The 24,887-nt window shown below is 46.4% G+C and overlaps 3 protein-coding genes across 3 annotated transcripts in view; 2 read left to right on the forward strand and 1 right to left on the reverse strand.

Annotated features, from left to right (window-relative positions):
* The window catches only part of LOC143986895 (uncharacterized), a 127,759-nt gene extending 124,482 nt beyond the window's left edge, over window positions 1–3,277 (forward strand). The window contains 1 exon segment of the mRNA XM_077485301.1: window positions 880–3,277. Coding sequence (XP_077341427.1) covers window positions 880–1,790 — 911 coding nt within the window. The 3' untranslated portion in view covers window positions 1,791–3,277.
* LOC143986894 (gastrula zinc finger protein XlCGF66.1-like) overlaps window positions 1–24,887 on the reverse strand; it is a 373,036-nt gene that overhangs the window by 244,649 nt on the left and 103,500 nt on the right. The window lies entirely within an intron of this gene.
* Window positions 10,800–24,887, forward strand: part of LOC143986896 (uncharacterized) — a 237,087-nt gene continuing 222,999 nt past the window's right edge. The window contains 7 exon segments of the mRNA XM_077485302.1: window positions 10,800–10,934; window positions 16,703–16,817; window positions 16,940–17,074; window positions 17,154–17,277; window positions 17,394–17,491; window positions 17,575–17,781; window positions 17,906–18,047. Of these exon segments, the coding sequence (XP_077341428.1) occupies window positions 16,722–16,817; window positions 16,940–17,074; window positions 17,154–17,277; window positions 17,394–17,491; window positions 17,575–17,781; window positions 17,906–18,047 (802 nt within the window). The 5' untranslated portion in view covers window positions 10,800–10,934; window positions 16,703–16,721.

Consider the following 24,887-nt stretch of genomic DNA (forward strand, 5'->3'; position numbering starts at 1 on the left):
TGGTCTAGTGGTTCTGAGGAAGATTTGAGCTTCCGTGGTGAGGCGGATCGTTTCCTAGCTGGCTTGGGGATCTACAGTCCCTCCAGTGGCGGATAGACTGGTGCGGTCTCATCGGGGTTCCATCTATATATGCCTACATGACCTAGTGTTCACACACTGGTCCAGTGGTTCCGGTAAGAGTACCTACTTTTATCTATTCTGATGACACTGAAGTGAAGCATGTCCCGGATCATCTCTTGGTTTATACTTTGTGTGACACATCACATTTTAATTTTCTGATACACACTTTGTGTGAGTTATCACATCTGAGTTTTATATTTGTACTTCACGAACTTCAAAGACTCATTTAATAATTTGATATTTGGACTTTTCTGTAGTGTTATACACTTCACATTTTTTTATTATTTAATTTCTTTTTAGCGCTACATTGTAGTTTTTCTGTTTATATGAATTTGGTCACATTCATGTGTAGCTGCTTTATTTCACTTGTTTTAGGTTAGCGCAATATTTTTTATTCTTTATCTGTCTCCCTCTAATAATACATCTATCTGTTTGTTATTCTCAGAGAGGATTAAATATCCAACTATATATCTGAATATTTATATTTACCGCTGTATATAGATATTCAAAAATATTAACTCAATTATGCACCAACCTTTTTTTGAGGTTTTTATCCAATTAATCGATACAATAATCGGCCAACTAATCAATTATGAAAATAATCATTCGTTGCCGCCCTACAGAGGACCCATTTACTAGTTACCTTGAGGGGGGAATTGTAAGATCCTCAGAGACAAAGCTGCCTGATGTGGGCGGAGTCCTGGTTTAGGGGAACCAATCAGCTCATGTCTAGTAATAATCTTTGTATTTCTATTTTAGTAGATGGACGGGAGATGAGGAAAACCTCAGAGGATTGTCTCACTTTGTCTCCAGACTGTAAAGTAGAAGATGAGGACATCACACAGTATAGTCCAGGAGAAAACCCGACTACCTCAAATGTCCATCCGGCACCACACAGTGTAGATGGACCATCGTATTCCTCTTATCCTGAGGAACCTCAGACTGTGAGGGACGGGGCCGTCCTTCCAACAGATAAGAGGCTTTCCTGTACTGAGTGCGGGAAATGTTTTTCACAGAAGTCCCATCTTTACACACATCAGAGATCTCACACGGGGGAGAAGCCGTATTCCTGTCCTGAATGCGGCAAATGTTTTTCAGAGAAGTCCAGTCTTTCCAAACATCAGAGATCTCACACGGGGGAGAAACCGTATTCCTGTCCTGAGTGTGGGAAATGTTTTTCAGACAAGTCCAATCTTAACAAACATCAGAGATCTCACGCGGGGGAAAAGCCGTATTCCTGTACTGAGTGTGGGAAATGCTTTTCATTGAAGTCCTATCTTTACAGACACCAGAGAACTCACATGGCGGAGAAGCCACTTTCCTGCTCTGAGTGCGGGAAATGTTTTTCAGAAAAGTCCAATCTTTATAATCATCACAGATTGCACACGGGGGAGAAGCCATATTTCTGTTCTGAGTGTGGGAAATGTTTTGTACAAAAGTCAGCTCTTGTCAAACATCAGAGGTGTCACACAGGAGCAAAGCCGTACACCTGTCCTGAGTGCGGGAAATGTTTTTCGGATAAGTCCAATTTTTATAATCATCAGAGATCTCACACGAGAGAGAAGCCGTATTCCTGTTCTGAGTGCAGGAAATGTTTTACACAGAAGTCCAGTCTTTACAAACATCAGAGATCTCACACGGGGGAGAAACCACTTTCCTGTCCTGAGTGAGGGAATTGTTCCTCACTGAAGTCCTGTCTTCCTGTACATCAGGGATCCCACACAACCCTCGAGGTGTATTAGTGCCTTGAGTGCGGGAAATGTCTTCTATATGAATGTTGCTGGACATCACAGGTCTCATGTGGGGAAGAAGCACACCCTGATATACACCTCAGATATACTCCACGGCTGATCTTCATCATGTAAGAAACAGTTCCAGGGGTGTGGACATTTTTTGAAAAAAAGACTTGTCCGAGGGACTAAATTGGGGGCCCAATCTCCTCTTCCCTTATGACAATCTCCTCGTCCCTTATGACAATCTCCTTGTTCCTCATCTACCAGAGGCCTCAGCAGAGGTGTGGGAGTTCATTGAGAACTACAAGCCGACATCGGAAAAGGACAGAACTCTGTGAATGAATGGCACGGCCGCACTCTTCATAAAGTGACAGCCGATACGGGGAACTTCTCCCCGCACTGCTGTCACACAGAGGACTCGGATCGCTGAGCCACTGCAGGAACATGTAACATCTTCCCGAAGGGGAACTCTTCCTTTAACCCTTTTACTGCCAGATCTGGTTTTGTGGGGTTTTTATTTTTTGCCCACATGTTTAACCCCTTCCATACCGGACACTTTCCCCCTTTCCTTCCAGGCCAATTTTCAGTTTTCAGCGCTCTCAAACTTTGAATGACAATTGTGCGGTCATGTAACACTGTAACCTTATGACATATTTATCTTTTTTTTCCCAAAATAGAGCTTTCTTGTGGTGGTATTTGATCACCTTCTGGGTTTTTATTTTGTGTGCTAAAAATAAATAAAAGACAGAAAATTTTGGAAAAAAAAAAAGGTTTTTCTTTGTCTCTGTTATAAAATTTTGTAAATGAGAAAGTTTTCTTCATCACTGATGAGGAGGCACCAATATGCAACACTGTTTGGTGGCACTAATGAGGTACTGATTGGCATCCCTGATGGGCACTGGCATCACTGGTGATCATTGCTGATGGGCCTGCACTGATAATCAATGCTGAATATCAGTGCAGATCCCCCCCTGTCAGGAGATCCAATGATCGTCTCTCCTCTACTCGCACCTTGTCAGCATGAATAAAGGAAAGCCGATAACCGGCACTTCCTGGTTATGATGTTATTATCTTTGATTGGACACAGCTGATCACATGGTAAAGAGCCTACATTATAGGCTCTTTACCGAGATTGGAGATGCGGTGTGTCAAAGCGACACACCGCACCACGGATCGCTGCTTCCCCCGAGCTGAACGGCTATATGGCATCTACTCAGAATAATGGAACCCCCGCCTGGCTGTCATTCTGCTATAGGCCAGGCGGGAAGGAGTTAAAAAATTATTTTAGGCCTGAAGATTATATATAACCCCCAAGACATTATATTATTTCTAAAAGCAGACACCTTAGAGAATAAAATAGTGGTAGTTCCGATTGTTTTTGTCACGATATTATTGCAAAAGTCTAGGAAACCATTAAAAAAAATATATATATATATATATTTTTTTCATCACATAGAGCAGCCTTTCTTGACCAGGATACCTTGAGCTTTCTTCAGGGGCGCCTTGGCAAAATGCCTAACAATTGCCCCAAAATTGTATACAAGACGGAGGATGGATGACGTCTTTTAGTTCAACAAAGCCTCAGGTTTTCATTGTACACCATTACAACCTTCTAGCTGCCAACCTCCTAACGACCAATGACATCATGACATCCTTGTGTGACCCTCCCCCGCCTCTCTCCATTGGCTTTGGGGTCTTATTAGCTGAGTGATGGAGAAAAACTAAGGGAGAAGAGAAACATCGGAATACTAGTCAGTACCAGTTTGCAAAAGTGTATTTGCTTTGGAAGAATAAATCACTTATAACGTTGGATGTTCTACGTGTGTGGATGATGCTGCATTATGTAGAACTTTAGAAAAGTTTTTACATTTTAGATTGGAGCGCCTCAAGACTGTCCATAATTTTGGAGGGAGCCTCAAGACTGTCCATAATTTTGGAGGGCGCCTCAAGACTGTCCATAATTTTGGAGGGCGCCTCAAGACAGTCCATAATTTTGGAGGGTGTCTCAAGACTGTCCATAATTTTGGAGGGCGCCTTGACTGAAAAAAGTTTGGGAAACGCTGGCATAGAGGACAAAATGTCCCCTATGTGATGATTTTTTGGTAACAGGTTCTCTTCATTGAGACATCCAGGGTCTAAAAGACCCTCAATGTCTCCCCTGTGCTCCACTGAATGTAAGGTAATACAGATCACACTGCATTATATTCTTTCCTGGCCTTGATGGTGAGGAAACTGTCACCAGGGACCCGGAAGTGATGTCATACATGTCACTTCCGGGTCAGGAACAAGAAGGGGAGGAGATCGGATGTGTGTCTTCTCTCCTCCCTCCCCTCTACCCATCATCACCCGCTATGCTGGTCCCGGGTCCCAGATGGGCAACACGTTGGGTGTCCTATGTGTGTGGATGTTGTTGCATTATGTAGAACTATTAGAATCGTTTTTACATTTTAGATTGAAGCGCCTCAAGACTGTCCATAATGTTGGAGGGTTCCTTAACTGAAAAAAGGTTGAGAAACACTGAAATAGAGGACAATCAATCCCCTGTGTGATCATTTTTTGGTGACAGGTTCTCTTTAATGAGACATCCAGGGTCTAAAAGACCCCCAATATCTCCCCCTGTGCTCCACTGAATGTAATGTAATGCAGATGCATTATATTCTTTCCCGGTCTTGATAGCTGAGGAAACTTTCAATGAGGACCCGGAAGTGATGTCATACATGTTACTTCCGGGTCAGGAACAAGAAGGGGAGGAGAGTGGATGTGTGTCCTCTCTCCTCCCTCCCCTCTACCCATCATCACCCGCTATGCTGGTCCCGGGTCCACTGATGGGCAAGGGGAGCCCGGGATACATAGCGGGTGTGTGTCGGGGGCTGTGAAAACATTCGCTCAGCCACTTGAATGTTTTCGGCCGACAATAACTCCTGCTCCTTGCTTGCCCACAGCAGGGATAAATGTTAAAAAAAACTACCTGTTCGGCCCTCAGAACTGCATGTCCCGGGTGTCAGGCGATAGGAATTGTACATCCCTGAGTTCATAAGGAGATCAGAGATCACCAAAGACATGGATGAAGTGATGGTTAATGATAGTAGTAGAAAAATAAAAATGGAGTCATTACCTTTCATTGGCTGAGAACATTTTGTAGTGTCAACTTTCACAAATACTTAAAGGTTTTTTTTTTTTTTATTTGTTATACGAATATGACCGGCATTCGCCCAGCTGTGATGAATATTTGATGTATTTTATTTCATACACTGATTTCCTTGGCTCCATCTAGTTGTCATAATGCAGTATTGTGCTATTTTTACTAATGGAGGTATGTCAGAAAAAATACCCCATTATGGCCACTAGGTGGAGCTGACCATCCTAGGAAATCACTTTGCTACATTATGGCCAGGATTTGTAGTGACTGGATCAATTATTGTCACATTCATCCAATTAATTTTCTATAAGTAGACCCCTTAGTTTCCTTCATCAGACATGTCTTCATACTAATACCTGAGATCATACTCATACACTTATAATTGCCAAAACAGCACACAGACTCCCCCCAAGGTTCTTCTTTGTATTTGGAGGACCTTTTGGAGGGTCTGTGTGCTGCTTAAAAAAATAAAATAAAAAGAAGCCGGCAATGAAATTTAATTTTCTGGCAATTTAAACTGATTTATTATTTCTTTGTAAATGTCACTTTTTCTGTATCCCATCCTACAGCAAGAATGCAGAAATGTATAGCGACCCCCAAATTACATGCCGGACCCCCTGATTGTAAGATGGATATAAAAAGGGTACCTTACACAAAAAAAGCGTGTGCCCCCCCCCCCCCCCCAAATCTATACCAGACCTTTAATCCAAACATGCAGCCTGGCTGCCCAGGAAAGGGGGAGGGACGGGTGTGTGGCTCCCCCCCTTGCTCCTGAACCATACCAGCCTATGTGCCCTCAACATAGGGATGCCTTGTCAAGGAGAACCCCCCCCTGTGGCAAAGTACCTTGTTGTCCCCATGTTGATGAGGACAAGGGCCTCATCCCCACAACCCTGGCCTATTGATTTTGGGTGTCTGTGGGGCAGATCAGAATCTGGAATTGCCCAGATACCGCCCCTACATAAATGAGTTTGGAGCACATAGCACCTCTACTCATTTGTAAGAAGGAAATAAAACAATAAAGACATTCATTGTCCTTTATTTTAAAAAAATCCCCCCCAAAATGTCTACTTGTAAATCCATCATCAGTCATGGTGCCAACTGCCCACTGACTCACCAATAACCCCCAATGGCCCATCAAACAGGACCGATCTCTGGCGGTAACACTCGCTTACTGATAGCGTCCTGAGCTGTCATCAGATTTATAAAGGAAGGGGTGGGGATAGCGGGGACATCATTGCCCAGATATTTCAGAGACACTCAGTCTGGAGAGATATGGACGATGAGTCTTCGGTACATTTACTGGCTCTAGCCTTAACACTGTTGGAGCTCTACTGGCCCCCTACACTGGAATTTACATAGAAATAGCCATATTGGGCTACCCCCTTTCCATGTGTATGGTACTAGTGCCTGGTTCAAAGTTCCCTAGTTTGGCTGTTGATGATATGGTTATTACCCCCTTCCCACACAAGTTATAAGGACCTTTGGAGCTTTATATTGCTTAAGGCATGAGAAACTGCTGATTGGTGGATGATCCCACCAGGTTAGCCTGTCTATATTGTTTCGTATACTATGCACCACTGCAAGCTCCTGAAGAAGCGCTTAAGGGCACGTAACATGTAGAGTTTTCTTAACTACGTCTCTACCACCAACCAGCTGCTCCTTCCATTTGACATCATCTTATTTTGAACCATTATTGAGCGATCTGTTCCACTGTGGTAATGGTTGGTTGTGTTAGGTGGGGTGAGCCTCGTTTAGACCAAACACCATGCTTTGTTTTGAACATGTCATGTCAATAATGTGAATTTTAAGGATTAATTCAAAGTAAATTTTGTATTTCAACGCTACAGAAGTGCCTCTAAATTCCATGTTTCCTTCTTTTTGAATACATTTTGTAATATATTAAGGACGTCATTGCCATCTTGTGGTGATACATTTAAATTGCCCAGATATGACCAATTGAGATGATGTCATGATCTAGGCCCCACTCATTTGCCTACGTGGCCATGTAAGGGAATGGGAGGGGTGAAGTCGGCGGTTGCTAAGGACGCAGCTGTTGCAGGCAACTGTTGCTTCCCTAGAAACCAGTGACAGCCAGAAGCCATCACATTCATCCACACCAAATGCCGTAAACGTTGGATGTTCAGAAGAATGTGGGAGGAGCCAGTGTTCACCCAATCTTCTGTTCAGACACGGAGCTCCTCCCTAATGCAGATTATTGTCAGTGTGTGGAAGTGATTGTATCTGGCAGACAGGGATCTGTATGTGTGTGTATCACTGCCCGGCACACCACTCACATCACACACTTCAGCCAATCCGCCCTAAATCATGTGTGCGGGGTGGGGGGGCAGTGGAAAAAGTCATCACACCAGGATTCTAGATTGAAGGATCGCTCGGGGGATCCTCTGAAGTGTATGGGGATCACTTGTCTACAGCACACTCCTTAGAGTGTATGAGATTGTATGTAAGATTTGTATCTGCCTGTGTGTGTCCAGCCAGATAAATGTGGGAGAGTCTCCCTCCAGTGGTGAGCAATTTTGCAGGCTGTGAGAACTGTATTATAGTTGGTTTTACCTTCCCTGGGAAATCTATCCGCTCATTCCTCCTCCACCAATCAATTATCTCATTCCAGTTTGCAAGTCACTGCGGGCATAATTTCCTTGACATCCATCGTTGGTGTTAATGAGATAAAAACAAAAACGTTGATTTCAATGGGATAAAATAAATGACTTCTTTGGTGTCAGTGGTATAAAAAAAAAAGTCTCATCATTGATGTCAGTGAGATAAAATAAGACCCATGTCGGGTCACTTGAGGCCAGGTGACAGATGCACACCGTTGGGGTCAGGAATGCACCGCTAAGGTAGTGGAACCTACGGCTGACTGCTGCAGATGGAGCTCTGGGTGGTTCAGGAAAGCAGGACCTCTGGAGCGCCAACATAGATCACACTGGGAGCTAAAGCATGAGATTCCTCAGGACGCGGAGTCAAAGAGCCAGAAGGTGTTCACCAGGGCCCCTAATGGTGGGGATGAACTTTGCTGCAACTGGCTCCAGGTCGTGGCCCCCAGGGTCTCCCAGCTCACACTCACGGTAGGCTACAGGAGGGTGGAGAGGAAACAGCAGAAAGGGACAACAAGGGATAGTCAGGAGATAAGCCAAAAGGTCAGGGCAACGAGCAGATAGGGATAGTCAAAGAACACACCAAAGGTCAGGGTATGAAGCAGACAAGGTTAGTCAAGAACAAGCCAAGGACGGTAAACAAAATCAGACGTAGAGCACATGGCAAGAAACGCACAGGAAGCCAAACACACAATATTGCTTGGGCAAGGCAGGCTTGGAGAGCACTGTGTTAAAGTGGTTGTAAACCCTTACAACCAACTTTGACCTACAGGTAAGCCTAGATTAAGGCTTACCTGTAGGTCCAAGAAATATCTCCTAAACCTACAGTGGTATGAAAAAGTGTTTGCCCCCTTCCTCATTTCCTGTTCCTTTGCATGTTTGTCACACTTAAGTGTTTCGGAACATCAAACCAATTTAAACAATAGTCAAGGACAACACAAGTAAACACAAAATGCAATTTGTAAATGAAGGTGTTTATTATTAAAGGTGAAAAAAAATCCAAACCATCATGGCCCTGTGTGAAAAAGTGATTGCCCCCCTTGTTAAAACATACTATAACTGTGGTTGTCCACACCTGAGTTCAATTTCTCTAGCCACACCCAGGCCTGATTATTGCCACACCTGTTCACAATCAAGGCATCACTTAAATAGGAGCTGCTTGACACAGTAAGGTCCACCAGAAGATCCTTAAAAGCTACACATCATGCCGAGACCCAAAGAAATTCAGGAACAATTGAGAAAGAAAGTAATTGAGATCTATCAGTCTGGAAAGGGTTATAAAGCCATTTCCAAAGTTTTGGGAATCCAGCGAACCACAGTGAGAGCCATTATCCACAAATGGCGAAGACATGGAACAGTGGTGAACCTTCCCAGGAGTGGCCGGCCGCCCAAAATTACCCCAAGAGCGCAGCGACGACTCATCCAAGAGGTCACAAAAGACCGCACAACAACGTCCAAGGAACTGCATGCCTCACTTGCCTCAGTTAAGGTCAGCGTTCATGCCTCCACCATCAGGAAAAGACTGGGCAAAAATGGCCTGCATGGCAGAGTTCCAAGGAGAAGACCACTGCTGAGCAAAAAGAACATCAAAGCTCGTCTCAATTTCTCCACAACACATCTTGATGATCCCCAAGACTTTTGGGACAACATTCTGTGGACCGATGAGACAAAAGTGGAACTCTTTGGAAGGTGTGTGTCCAAATATATCTGGCGTAGAAGGAACACTGCATTTCATAAAAAGAACATTATACCAACAGTAAAATATGGTGGTGGTAGTGTGATGGTCTGGGGCTGTTTTGCTGCTTCAGGACCTGGAAGACTTGCCGTGATAAAAGGAACTATGAATTCTGCTGTCTACCAAGAGATCCTGAAGGAGAATGTCCGACCATCTGTTCGTGTACTCAAGCTGAAACGAACTTGGGTTCTGCAGCAGGACAATGATCCTAAACACACCAGCAAGTCCACCACCGAATGGCTGAAGAAAAACAAAATGAAGACTTTGGAGTGGCCTAGCCAAAGTCCTGACCTGAATCCTATTGAGATGTTGTGGTATGACCTTAAAAAGGCCGTTCATGCTCGAAAACCCTCTAATGTAACTGAATTAGGACAATTCTGCAAAGATGAGTGGGCCAAAATTCCTCCAGGACGCTGTAAAAGCCTCATTGCACGTTATCGCAAACGCTTGGTTGCAGTTGTTGCTGCTAAGGGTGGCCCAACCAGTTATTAGGTTTAGGGGGCAATCACTTTTTCACACAGGGCCATGATGGTTTGGATTTTTTTTCACCTTTAATAATAAACACCTTCATTTACAAATTGCATTTTGTGTTTACTTGTGTTGTCCTTGACTATTGTTTAAATTGGTTTGATGTTCCGAAACACTTAAGTGTGACAAACATGCAAAGGAACAGGAAATGAGGAAGGGGGCAAACACTTTTTCACACCACTGTATATGGTTCAGGAGATATTTACCCGAAGACAGCCACCGCTGTCTACGGCGCATGCAGGAGCACTGGGGCAGGCCGCAGATCGCGGCGATATGCTGCGAGTGTCGGCTCCTGTGCGCATGCACGGGAGTGATGTCATCGCGGCTCCGGTGAATCCGGCTGGAGCCGCGAGACCCGGAAGTCGCTCCTAGCCTCAAGATTACTGAATGGAAAACGGTATTTAACACTAGAGATAGGCATTATGAACACTTGGTTATGTCCTTTGGTCTGTGTAATGCCCCAGCTGTGTTCCAAAACGTTGTCAACGAGATCTTCAGGGATCTGCTTTAGCAATTTGTTGTCATCTATCTGCATGACATTCTCATCTTTTCGGAAAATCAGCTTGTTCACAGAAACCATGTCCAGATTGTACTTCAGCACCTTAGATAAAACAATCTGTATGCCATTACTTAACCATGCAGGTGTGAAAGTGCAGGCTCCCAGGCTGCTACACAGACCAGAGGTAAAGCAGACAGATGGGGCATGAATGGATTACTGCAGATCCATGACAACCTATTGATGGTGTCAATGAGATAAAATAAGCAACATCAATTGTTTTTGTGAGATAAAATAAGCCCCGTCATTGGTATGAGGGAGATAAAAATTAAGTCCCATTGTTGGTGTCAGTGAGATAAAACTTCTTGTCGTGTCTGTCATTTTTATTAATTGTTTCCTGCAGTTTTCTCTGTGCTGCATTTCCTTTGAGCTCCACAAGGTGGTGATATTACATCTACACGGAAAGGAAATCTCTATGGAATACAGGAAGTGATGTCAAGTGCAGACAGGAAGTTCGATGTGATACAAAACAGAGAAGACATTGTTGGAAGTGGCAGCAGAGGAGGTAATAAGATATTATTTTCTATTTACACCCAGTAACCCCCCGTCATGTCCGTCCTCTTCCTCCATAGTCACTGTGAGATTTATGGAGAGTAATCGCTGGGATAAGGTTGCCACCTTTTCTTCGAGCCAAACCCGAACACTTCAGCTGGGCTTGGCATTTTTTTTTTTTGTGTAGCATACACTATGAGATTGTAAAATACCTGGGACACCTCTGTGTGCCCTAGGGGAGTAATAATGCAGCACGCGCATCGGTGAACAGTGGGTGTAGCCAATTGCATATAGTGCAGGCACGTGTGTAATGTGCAATATAGTGTATATAGTGCAGGCGTGTGTAATGTGCAATATAGTGTATATAGTGCAGGGATGTGTGTAATGTGCAATATAGTGTATATAGTGCAGGCATGTGTGTAATGTGCAATATAGTGTATATAGTGCAGGCATGTGTAATGTGCAATATAGTGTATATAGTGCAGGCATGTGTGTAATGTGCAATATAGTGTATATAGTGCAGGCGTGTGTAATGTGCAATATAGTGTATATAGTGCAGGGATGTGTGTAATGTGCAATATAGTGTATATAGTGCAGGGATGTGTGTAATGTGCAATATAGTGTATATAGTGCAGGCATGTGTAATGTGCAATATAGTGTATATAGTGCAGGCATGTGTGTAATGTGCAATATAGTGTATATAGTGCAGGCATGTGTGTAATGTGCAATATAGTGTATATAGTGCAGGCATGTGTAATGTGCAATATAGTGTATATAGTGCAGGCGTTTGTAATGTGCAATATAGTGCAGACGTGTGCAATGTACAATATAGTGTATATAGTGTAATGTACAATATAGTGTGTAGCGGTACCCCCATGGAGGGCTGCCGATTTTGTTCATTACCTTTTGTCAGGTGGCTCCGCTTCCGATCCCCCATGCAGTTACATGACACCAAACAGTCAAGACTCTGAATTTTCTAATGCTGTATTCCGGGTATGAATCGGTGGGCCGTTCAATAGGGTATATGAGATGCCCCATCTGACCCGTTTTAGGTCAAAGGGTATTAATCTGTAGCTGTGGCTTTTTGTTAATTAAGTCCCTTAAGATGATCCTTTCCTGGTTCCAATTCTCTCTTAGCTCGCACTTCCAATATGGACCGATAAACATCACTCATGAATAATGCTGTGGACGTTGACCTCGAAGTCACAGGCCACACTGCCTATTTCCATGACTTGTGCTGTCAAACTCCCCCTCAGTCCTGGAAAGTGCTTGATACTGTGGTCTTTGGATACACAGTATGAAGTTCCTAAATAGCTCTACTGGGTTGCACTCCCGGTGCTCTCTCCCAATCAACAGTCCATGTTCTACTCACATAAACTTGATTCCCCAGTCTTCTCCTTGTGCTTAGTACCTACTTCCTCCTCCTCCTCCTCCCCCACGCTGTCCGGCACATCCCCGCATGGGACGCTCAGTCTTCCTCCAGCGCTACATGCTGAATTCTCCTCCAGGGGCCAGACTTCGGCCTCCCTGGACCCGCCTCCGGGTATCCAGGCTCCAGGATCTCTGAACTCCTGGAGGCTTCGGGATCTCTGAACTCCCGGGCCTCCAGACCTCGAACTCTGGAACCCACCTAGAGCATGTGACCCCCCCCCTTTTCATATGAGAGACCTCCCATTGACCAAAGAAATTAACCATTGGTCAATTCTCTCACATGAGTTTCTTGCCACTCGGGTCTCAGCCCATCCTCTCTTTCCAGCAGGATCCACTGTCAAGCAGAGGAGGTATCCCTGAGCCCAAGTGTAGGCGGCCACACCCCCTACTACTCTGACACTCCCATCCCTGAATAAACAACCAGGCCTAGTAAGGAGCAAGACCCTGGCTAAATTTACCTGTCTCTATATCCTATACTGTCAAAAAACATCACTAAGCACCTACCTAAAAGTAGAGGGCGCTACAAGTGTATATAGTGCAGGCGTGTGTAATGTACAATATAGTGTGTAATGTACAATAAAGTGTATAAGTAGTGTGTAATTTTGGGGGTGGGGGAAGGTCTCCTGGTGTAGGAGGGGGGCTTACAGAGAGGGAGGTGGGCTGACAGAGAGGGAAGGGGACTGACAGAGATGAGGGGGGGCTGACGGAGAGGGAAGGGGCTGACGGAGAGGGAAGGGGCTGACGGAGAGGGAAGGGGCTGACGGAGAGGGAAGGGGCTGACGGAGAGGGAAGGGGCTGACGGAGAGGGAGGGGGGCTGACGGAGAGGGAGGGGGGCTGACGGAGAGGGAGGGGGCTGACGGAGAGGGAAGGGGCTGACGGAGAGGGAAGGGGCTGACGGAGAGGGAGGGGGGCTGACGGAGAGGGAGGGGGGCTGACGGAGAGGGAGGGGGGCTGACGGAGAGGGAGGGGGGGCTGACGGAGAGAGGGAGGGGGGGCTGACGGAGAGGGAGGGGGGCTGACAGAGAGGGAAGGGGCGGCTCTCGGGTCCTTTTGACAGCTCTTGGCAGCTCTCTGCGCCTCTCAGGTCCTCTCGGTGGCTCTCGCTCCTCTTGGCAGCTCTCGGCGGCTCTCGGATCCTCTCGCAGTCCCAAGTGGAGCCAAGAGTAGCCAAGTGTACTCTGCTCGGCTCACAGTCATACCCAGTCCCTGTGTTATGTCCATCATAGGGTGGGACTGGGCGTGACTGTGAGTGGAGCCGAACTGAGTACACTTGGCCATGTATCTCAGCGGGGCCCATGGGCTTGAGCCCAGTCAAGCCCAATGGTAAGTCCTGCCCTGATGGCAGGGTATTGGAGAGTATTGGCAGGGTATTGCAGAGTATGGAGGGATGGCTGAGCATGGATGGATGTGACTGCAATTGTCACAGAGCAGTGCTGTGGGCACTACAGATGCAGCCCACAGCACTGCTGCCATCCGATCTCTCCCCTCCACTGTACAGATCAGTACACAGAGGGGAGAGAGGAACCAGCATCATGACATGACGCCAGTTTGTTTACAAGTGATCGCTCCATCATTTGATGGAGCGATCACATTGTAAACGGCTGCCGGTTGTACAAAGATGCCTGCCGGTCCGGAGCTAGGCCGAAGCCGCGGCCTTTCCTAAGGCCGAGGCCGTGGAGCGTGGCGTGTCCCGAACCGAACAAGGTGACCCGTTCGGATCATGGATCGGTGACAAAGGGGGCTGACAGACAGGACTGGTGGTTGAAGGAGACATTAATTTGTGGTGCACTCTGACAGAGAGGGAAGGGGACTGACAGAGGAGGGGTGGCTGAAAGAGGAAGGGGGCTGCAATTCCATCTTTGGATTCCCGCTGTGCTGACGTTGCTGCTATTTATTGTATGTCTCAGAGCAGGTGGAGAACAAAACTGCATGGGGGGGGGGGGGGGGGGGGGGGGCGCAAGAAAAGTTTTGCCCAAGGTCCAATCAATATTAAAGATGGCCCTGGGTCAAGGGTGGGAGTGTTTGTCTAAATGGGTGTAATTTAGGTGCAGTCCACAGAAGGGAGGTCGGGTACCTCAATTATTTGCTGTTAAATAGCTACCCGTTGTTTTGTTCTCTCACAATGGAATCAGTCCAATATTCGAGTCAATACTTCAGCTATGTAATAAAAATTCCATCTGTGGTAGACCTGCTCCTCCCACATCTAACACTTTACCAGAATATCTTAACGGAGTCTAGCCGAAGAATTTAGCCAAATATATTGAAGTAGGCTAGATCTTAGAGGCCGAAAGAAAGTCAGAGGAAGAGCTATGGGCAATGTTTGGTATAAATACAAAAAGCAGGGGAAGATATCCATCTTATATATTGCCATTCTCCCTAGCCAAGAGTGTTTCTCTTTGGCCATATACTGCAATCTACTAATTATGGAATTAAGAAGGGGAAGATAATTTGGTTCATACATTTTTTTCCTCTAATGCCGCATACACATGATGGTAATTTTCGTCTGAAAAAGCTCTGATGGTTTTCCCGACAGAATTTCGACGGAATTCCACTCAAGCTGTCTTGCCTACACACGGCCACACCAAATTCCAATAGTTTATAACGCGGTGATGTACAACGGGGCTAGAAAAAGGAAGTTCAATAGCCAGTAGCCAATAGCTTCCATCTCCTAGTTGAATCTGAGCATGCGTGAGTTTTGGCGTGTCGGAATTGCATACACACGATCGGAATTTCCGATAGAGAGTTTTTCCGTCGGGAAAATTGAGAACATGCTATCAATTTTTTGGCTGGCGGGAATTCGGACAGCTAAATTCCAATGGAGCATACACGCGGTCTCATTTTCCGATGAAAAGCTCTTATGGGTCTTTTTCTGGCCGGAATTCCGATTGTGTGTACGCGGCATAAGGGGGCAATATTCACCCCTAAATATTTAAGGGATTGTAATTCTCATTGAAAATAAGTTATTTTCTAGCATTTTTTTCCTCGTTATTGATAAAGTTATATTGAGACAATGAGATTTTGCAACATTTACTTTAAAATTGCTATATAAGCCCGAATTGTTCCAATTCATAGAAAATATTTGGAAAAGCTATTTTTGGATTGGATACATATATAACGAAGTCATCTGCAAAGATACTTGATTCTTGCAAAAAAAAAAAGAATGTTTACCTTTGTTTATGTGTATCATATATTATTTGCAATCTTTTCTGGGGCGTAATCAGGCCTCTGATATTTAAAGATCCAAATCTGAGGTCACTCATGGTGAGTAGAGGTAAAGCTTAGATTGGCATACGATATCTGGTCACAGAGGCGCTGCGTATCCGGGAGGATCTGTAGCTCCGCAATATAGTGCCAAATCCATTGGGTAAAAAAAAGAAAGAGAGAAATATATATATTCCACACCCCCAAACATTTTAATTGGGGGGCCTCCCAATGGAGGAAAAAGGGAGGGGGAAAAGAGGAAAAAAGGAGCCCAGCAACCTGTTTGGGCTCCCCTTGTCCCCAGTCCTATTCAGCCTCCCATAAACACATTTTATCCAAGACATATTTTCTACATTCATTAATCCATTAAAGCTGGGCTCACATTATTTGCTAAACATCCTACAGGTATATGTACCCTTACACATTCACCTGGGGGGAGGAATCTAAGGCCCCCTTATTTTTGGCGCGTGCTTGCCCGCTGTTTCTACCTGCCAATTTGCATACTCAGATAAGGGTCTCGTGTGGAATTTAGGTTGGACCACAGGCAGTTTTATTCTATTGTGAGAGCTTCCCCATTAACATCTACAGTATATTAGACTCCCATCAAAGATAAGGGTCTGGTATGTATTTCTAGGGGAAACCCCCACACGATTTTAGTTTTAGGATTTAGTCCTCTCTGAACATCTATACCAGACCCTCATCTTGGACAAGGGTCTGGTATAGATAAAGGAACAGAAACCTTTCACTATCACTATCACCAGCTCCAGCGCACTGACATCATGGCTGTTCTCAGACCCCTTTCCCCCCCCCCCCCCCCCGCTTGGCATAAGGACCCCCTGTGATGTCTGTAGCTTCTCACTCTGCATTTCGGCCTGTTGGGGCTTCATACAAACATATCTGTCTTTAGTCAAAGGACAAGAAATAAAGTCTTCTTCCTGATAGTAAAAAAAAGGTTATTGTTGGTTTTCTACTTCTGTTTGACAAGGCAGGCCAAGTTCAGGTTTGCTGGGAACACAACAAATGCTAGATGACCCGGTCTACATGTCCCAATTCCCATGGAGGGCAGTCCATCTATTAACCCCTTATATCCCCATTTTAATATTATACAACCCATACAGTTCAGATAATTCTCCACTTTTCATTTACAGAGAAACCCACATAGGTCACATGACCGCATCAATGAGGATGGAGGAGGACCGGAGTCACGTGACTGAGAGGATACTAAACTTCACCCTGGAGATCATCTACCTGCTGACCGGAGAGGTGAGGAGGATTCTGGGAGGTCACATGACATCACTCTTATCTCTATTAATAAAACACAGACCTGACCGGTGAGGAGGATTCTGGGATTCTAACATGATATTCCTATTGGTTCCTCAATACAGAGATTTCCTCTTGTGAAGTCAGGTGATCATATGACCATCACAGTGCCTCCATGTGACTCCCTAAAACCTGAGAGACACAACATGGAGAAGATTCTAGAAGTCACCAAGAAGATGATGGAGCTGCTGACAGGAGAGGTGAGGAGGATTCTGGGACATTATCCAGTAACAGACAAGGGATGTGTCTGGATGGTGACTGTATCATTGTGTGTGTCAGGTTCCTATAAGGTGTCAGGATGTCACTGTCTATTTCTCCATGGAGGAGTGGGAATATTTAGAAGGACACAAGGATCTCTACAAGGACGTCATGATGGACAATCAGCCGCCCCTCACATCACCGGGTAAGAGGAGACTTTATTGTAAAGGAGAGAGCAGTACGGAGGCTCCACCTAGATCCCCCATCATCTGATAAACACATAGAAACAGTGTATTCAGTCAGTGTGTGTGTTTCCTACAGATGGATCCAGTAATGGGAACCCACCAGAGAGATGTCCCCGTCCTCTGTATTCCCAGGATTCCACACAGGAAGGTCACACCATCCCCCACCATCATCAGGTAGATGATTGACAATTGTTGGTAGTTCTGATTTATATACACAATAATGTTTGATACACGGAATGTTTTATTACATCTTACAGAGTGTGAACCTCTGGGATGATAATATTGATGTTAAAGAAGAGTATAAAGAGGGAGATGAGGAGTATGGAGTGATGGAGGAGTTTTCAGAAGGACACAAGGATATGATGGAGCCACCAAATACCAGGAACCCACCAGAAAGATGTTCCCGTCCTCTGTATTCCCGGGATTCCACACAGGAAGATCACACCATCCCCCACTGTTACAAGGTTGGTGAAACCGAGGATCTAGAGTATGTACTTGTGAAGACAATGTGTGGATTTTTTATGTGATGTCAGAATACTAAAGCTTATATTTTTATATATGATATTTTCTCTCATTTTCTTTGTTTAGGGTGAAGATCTGATAGATATAAATGTTGAGGTGAAATCAGAAGAAGAAGAGAGGTATGTGAGGGATGATCAGCAGTCTATGGAGGAGGATGGAATAACGGGGACATTTATAGAGGAGGACACTCCTACAGAGATCAGCACAGGTGGGTCATTAACACTAAATACATTCCTCCACCCATACTGCTCACTGATTGGTCCAGAGTAGGGCGGGGGCTGGATGATATCAGCCTGTAATCCCCTGGTCACTTTCCTGAGCTGTGTTCCCCGTCCTGTATTCCTGGATTTCTCTCGGATAATCTTCCTTCTCTGTGCTGCCGACACAATTTATGTATCTAGACTGGATTTATGGCGATTCTGGGGATCAGCTGGCAGCAAAATGTTGATTTTCACCATAGGTGTTACTAGACCTAGGCACCTGAGGTATGTGTAATCCCAGGATTACTTGCTCTGTTGTCTGCTGGCTGTGCCGGGTGGAGGGATATGTCTGTATAGTCTCAGACCCAAGTCACTGAGTGCAGTCTCAGGAGATGGGAGGCAGCGGTGTGGGACCTCTGCAACTTGTCTCATGTAAACAGTTAATCTTCCACTGATTACTGAACACCAATATTATGAGTCCTGACCCTTACACTGTATAATTTATATTGTACATTATATACTCCTGACCCCTGCACTATATACTCTGTCGTACATTACATCATTCTGATACTATATAGTCCTATCTGTTGTATCTTATACAATATGTTGTACATTATATAGTCCTAGTTACATAGTTAGTAAGGTTGAAAAAAGACACAAGTTCATCAAGTCCAACCTTTTCAGTCCTTACTTTTGTATCCTAGATATAAGTTGTATATTACATAGGCCTTACTTCTTTTGCTCCCCTTTTTCTTCTTGCTGGACATTGTATATGTGATGATTTAATTGGAGCACTGGCTTTTACATGTTGGTAATAATGTAATAACATCCTCAAACTTTGGGACCTTAACCACTTCTTGCCCGGCCTATAACAGAATGACAGCCAGGAAGTGATTCTGTTATCCTGACTGGGTGCTGATAATCAGCACATCAATTATCAGCACAGCCCCATCAGATGTGCCAATCAGCTGCCAATCAGTCCCCATCACAGTGCCAATCAGAGCCCACTACAGTGCCAATCAGTAGTGATGGCCGAACGGTTCGCCCGGCGGTCGTTTCGCGGCGAATTTCCGACATTCGCGGTCCGCACGTTCGAACGCCTTTTTCCGTCGTTCGCCGCGGCGGACTTACGTGTTTAATGTATACAAGAACTTTAACCTTTGGTGACACGTTTATCATGTGATACAGGACAGCCAATTGAGACATGACAGCACATGGACACTTGTACATTCCCCCTAACCTATAAATACACCCGATCCGGTGGCCATTTTACATTCTTTCTTCTGTTACGATAGGGACAGGTTCCTGTGTGGAGTAGGGAGAGATAAACCACTAGCTATTTGGTACACAAAAGTTCTTTTCAGGACTGGTATAGGTGTTAGGTGTTGATAGGTTTGCTGTGCTGCTGATTCTTGCAGCAGCCTGAGTGTCTTTTGTTAGTTTAGAGAAAGGGAAAGGACGGTGTATGCTACAGGGACAGCCAGATTAGTCTTTCATCATCATCATCATCATCATCATCATTAGCTGTTACTATCAAGGTCCACAAAAGAGCTGTTCCAGTAACCACTAATCGTTCTCTTTTTTTGCCAATTTGTATAGGGACAGGAAGGAAGCAGTGTTGTCAGGCAGTGAGGGTAATTTTAAAGACTTGCTGTTATTATTAGTTCCACAAAGGTTCTTTTCAGGACTGGTATCAGTGGTACAGTAATAGGCTTGTACATGTATAATATTCTTTCTTCCAAATATAGAAAGGATATTATACTTGACTGCTGCCCTTCTGCTGCAGTCTGCTAAACATTCACAACTCACTTGTTCCACAAAAGTTCTTATAAGGACTGGTAACTTGGTATAGGGTGCTACGGTACATAGGCTTGAGTGCGGTACAGTCTGCTGTTCTGTAAGGACCGCTATCGGTCCACAATAGATAGGGTTGACGTGCACCACTGCTGACCGCTGCCCTATACTGCAGCAGTCCTTCAGCGGTATAGGGACTGAGGTACAGTCTGCTAAACACTAATACACAACCTGCTTGGTCCACAAAAGTTCTTATAAGGACTGGTAACTTGGTATAGGGTGCTACGGTACATAGGCTTGAGTGCGGTACAGTCTGCTGTTCTGTAAGGACCGCTATCGGTCCACAATAGATAGGGTTGACGTGCACCACTGCTGACCGCTGCCCTATACTGCAGCAGTCCTTCAGCGGTATAGGGACTGACGTACAGTCTGCTAAACACTAATACACAACCTGCTTGGTCCACAAAAGTTCTTATAAGGACTGGTAACTTGGTATAGGGTGCTACGGTACATAGGCTTGAGTGCGGTACAGTCTGCTGTTCTGTAAGGACCGCTATCGGTCCACAATAGATAGGGTTGACGTGCACCACTGCTGACCGCTGCCCTATACTGCAGCAGTCCTTCAGCGGTATAGGGACTGAGGTACAGTCTGCTAAACACTAATACACAACCTGCTTGGTCCACAAAAGTTCTTATAAGGACTGGTAACTTGGTATAGGGTGCTACGGTACATAGGCTTGAGTGCGGTACAGTCTGCTGTTCTGTAAGGACCGCTATCGGTCCACAATAGATAGGGTTGACGTGCACCACTGCTGACCGCTGCCCTATACTGCAGCAGTCCTTCAGCGGTATAGGGACTGAGGTACAGTCTGCTAAACACTAATACACAACCTGCTTGGTCCACAAAAGTTCTTATAAGGACTGGTAACTTGGTATAGGGTGCTACGGTACATAGGCTTGAGTGCGGTACAGTCTGCTGTTCTGTAAGGACCGCTATCGGTCCACAATAGATAGGGTTGACGTGCACCACTGCTGACCGCTGCCCTATACTGCAGCAGTCCTTCAGCGGTATAGGGACTGAGGTACAGTCTGCTAAACACTAATACACAACCTGCTTGGTCCACAAAAGTTCTTATAAGGACTGGTAACTTGGTATAGGGTGCTACGGTACATAGGCTTGAGTGCGGTACAGTCTGCTGTTCTGTAAGGACCGCTATAGGTCCACAATAGATAGGGTTGACGTGCACCACTGCTGACCGCTCACCTATACTGCAGCAGTCCTTCAGCGGTATAGGGACTAAGAGTTTTGTCACAGGGTCATTTAAAAAATGACATGCAGAGGAAGAGGCAGGCCCTTCCGCAGGGGTGGTAGGGGTAGGGCAGGAGCAACAGGCTTGAGCCAAAGTGGGAAGTTGCAGAAGGTGCGTTCAATTACTTTAAAGGATGCACCAGACTTGGTTGAGTGGCTCGCTCAGCCTTACTCTTCTGCACCCTCCTCATCCTCTCGATCTGCACCCTCTTCTTCACTCTCTGCTATGTGCACCCCCAAAGACACTACCACCAACAACACGACCACCACCACCACCACCACATACCTTCCGCTTGAGTCACTGGAATTATTTTCCGATCCATATCAAGAGGACATTTCTGATGCGCAGCCACTCTTGGTATTGGATCAGGAAGAGGAGGTAGCAACAAGCGCTACTCAGCAGTCTGACGCCAGTACCCAGATCAGCCCAAGGAGGAGGTTGGTCCCCGGTGTTGCTGCCTACTCCGAGATCTCTACTTATAGCGGTGGGGAAGGTGACGTTGATGATGACGTGTCTAGTGATGTCACGTGGGTGCCCACAAGAGAGGAAGAGGAGGGGAGTTCAGAGGGAGATATGGACCAGCAGATAGGGAGGAGAAGCAGCAATGACTTACATTGCACAGCAGGGACAAAGCAGACTGCAAATGTATCAGGAGCGAGTCATCGACCATGTACGGTCACATCTGGCGCTCCCAGGACACCGGCACATGGCTCCGCAGTGTGGGCTTTTTTTAACGTGTCCGCTGCTGACAATAGCGTTGCCATCTGCAATCTTTGCAGTCAACGCGTTAGTCGCGGTAAGCCCAATACTCACCTAGGGACGACCGCCTTAAGAAGGCACATGAGCAGCCATCACCGAGCCCAGTGGGAGCAACGGAACACACAAAGCCACACTGCAGGCTCTCACCGTCCAGCCTCGTCTTCTACTTCTCCTTCTCCTCTCTCCTCACAATTGTCCTCCACTCCACCTTCCATCACGCCAAGCTCACATTTTTCTGCAAAAAGGCAGGCTTCCGTGGGCCTAATGTTTGAGCGTAAAAAAATGATGATGCCCGATAACCCTCTTGCCCAACGGTTGGCGGCTGGCTTGTCAGAACTCATAGCCCGCCAACTACTGCCATATAAACTGGTGGACTCGGAGGCCTTTCGCAAATTTGTGGCCATTGGAACACCACAATGGAAGGTCCCAGGAAGGAAGTATTTCTCAGAGAAGGGCATCCCAGAGCTATATGGCCATGTTCAGCGGCAAGTGAATGTATCTCTGGCACACAGTGTCGGTGCCAAGATACATCTGACCACAGACACGTGGTCTAGCAAACACGGGCAGGGAAGGTATATCAGTTTTACTGCCCACTGGGTGAACCTTCTGACGGCCGTCAAGCATGTAACCCGTGGCACCCGTGTAGATTTGGTTTTACCGCCACGGATTGCATGCAGGCCTGACTCTTCTTCTCCTCCTCCTACTCCATCCTCCTCCCTCTCCTCCTCAGCTGCCTCCTCCTTTTCCGCTGCTAGCATCTCTTCCACTGCACCGCCCAAGCTCCCCAGAACCTATTCCACATGCCAGGTGAGACGTTGCCATGCCGTGCTGCGTCTGTTGTGCCTGGAAGCAAAGAGCCACACTGGCCCGGCACTCCTTTCAGCTTTGCGTTCACAGGCAGATGAGTGGCTAACACCGCTCAATTTGACAGTTGGTAAAGTGGTGTGTGACAACGGTGCCAATCTGCTTAGCGCATTGAAACAGGGCAAAATCACGCACGTGCCGTGCATGGCACACGTCTTAAACTTGGTCGTGCAGCGATTCCTTGTCAAATACCCTGGGGTCCAGGACATCTTGCGGCAGGCAAGGAAAATCTCGGCCCATTTCAGAAGATCTTACACGGCCATGGCTCGCCTTGCTGACATTCAGCGGCGACACCATCTGCCGGTCAGACGTCTTATTTGCGATTGCCCGACGCGATGGAACTCAACCTTCTATATGCTTGATAGGCTGCTCCAGCAGAAACGTGCAGTTAACGTCTACCTGTATGAACTCTGCGAAAGAAACGGTTCTGGGGAGCTGGGTTTTTTTTCACCGCGCCAGTGGCTGCTCATGCGCGACACATGCAGACTTCTGCGGCCATTTGAGGAGATCACCAAACTGGTCAGTCGCAGCCATGGCGCCATCAGTGACATGGTACCTTATGCCTTCTTTCTGGAGCGTGCATTGCGTCGTGTCATTGATCAGGCTGTGGAGGAGCAGGAGCGGGAAGATGAGGAAGTCGCAATGCTGGATGAATTCCCAGGGGGGGCTACTCTATCTGAGACAAGTCAACAACAGGAGTCTGATGAGGAGTCAGAGGAGGATGGTGCCGGGGCGGATGAGCAGGAGCAAGAAGAGCATGCTTTAAACCTTTCTGGGATCCCTGTTGTGCGTGGATGGGGAGAGGAGAATGAAGAGGACGACATTATCCTGGATGATGAGCAGGAGCCAGGCCACCACACCGCTTCCACTTTAGTGCAAATGGGGGCCTTCATGCTCCAGTGTTTTAATAGGGACCCCCGTATAAAAAGCATGAGGGTCAAGGACCAGTACTGGGTGGCAACGTACTTAGACCCCCGGTACAAACACAAAATGGCGGAAATGTTACCGCCGTCGCAGAGGGCTGTCAGAATGCAGCACTTCCAGGCCTTGCTTCGAGAAATGCTGCATTCTGCTTTTGCGTGCGCTGGCAGAGGAGCAATTCCCACTCCCAGAGAAGGATTTGCGGGTACCAATCCAACAGCGCCTGCAAGAAGAGGCCGGTTTGAAGATGTGTTGGTGACTTCGGATATGAGGTCATTCTTTCAGCCGACCCATCGACAGGTGTCATCCGGATCCAGCATCAGGGAACGCCTAGACCGTCAGGTGTCCGACTACATTGGGTTAACGGCCGATGTGGACGCTCTGAGGAGTGATGAACCCCTAGACTACTGGGTGGGCAGGCTTGACCTCTGGCCAGAGCTTGCCCAATTTGCAATCGAACTGTTGGCTTGCCCCTCATCCAGTGTCCTGTCCGAAAGGACGTTCAGCGCAGCAGGGGGGATTGTGACCGATAAGCGTACTCGCCTAGCTCACCACAGTGTTAACTACCTCACATTTCTAAAAATGAATGAGGCATGGATCTCGGAGGAATTCAACACATGTGACCAGTAGACCATGTATATGTCTATAAACTATTTTTTTAATCAAGCACACAGACCTTCTTAATTCATTTGGCTCACTTCCTTGACCCAAAAAAGCACACCGTACTATATGCCCCTACCCTCCTCTTTGAAGAGGTTGAGCGGTGTCATATTTCTACTGGGGCTGCTTATGATATCCCTGTGCTGTGCTGACTTCCTCCTGGGGGTTCTTATTATGAAGGGATCACACTATCCCTGTGCTGTGCTGACTTCCTCCTGGGGGTTCTTATTATGAGGGGATCACACCATCCCTGTGCTGTGCTGACTTCCTCCTGGGGCTGCTTACGGTGCTGCTGTCAGTGCTGTATGTCACGGTGCTGCTGTCAGCGCTGTATGTCACGGTGCTGCTGTCAGCGCTGTATGTCACGGTGCTGCTGTCAGCGCTGTATGTCACGGTGCTGCTGTCAGCGCTGTATGTCACGGTGCTGCTGTCAGCGCTGTATGTCACGGTGCTGCTGTCAGCGCTGTATGTCACGGTGCTGCTGTCAGCGCTGTATGTCACGGTGCTGCTGTCAGCGCTGTATGTCACGGTGCTGCTGTC

This window comes from Lithobates pipiens, unplaced genomic scaffold, assembly GCF_037356315.1.
Source record: "Lithobates pipiens isolate NorthernLeopardFrog02 unplaced genomic scaffold, aLitPip1_a1.2 Scaffold_18, whole genome shotgun sequence".
NCBI classification, from domain to species: Eukaryota; Metazoa; Chordata; class Amphibia; order Anura; family Ranidae; genus Lithobates; species Lithobates pipiens.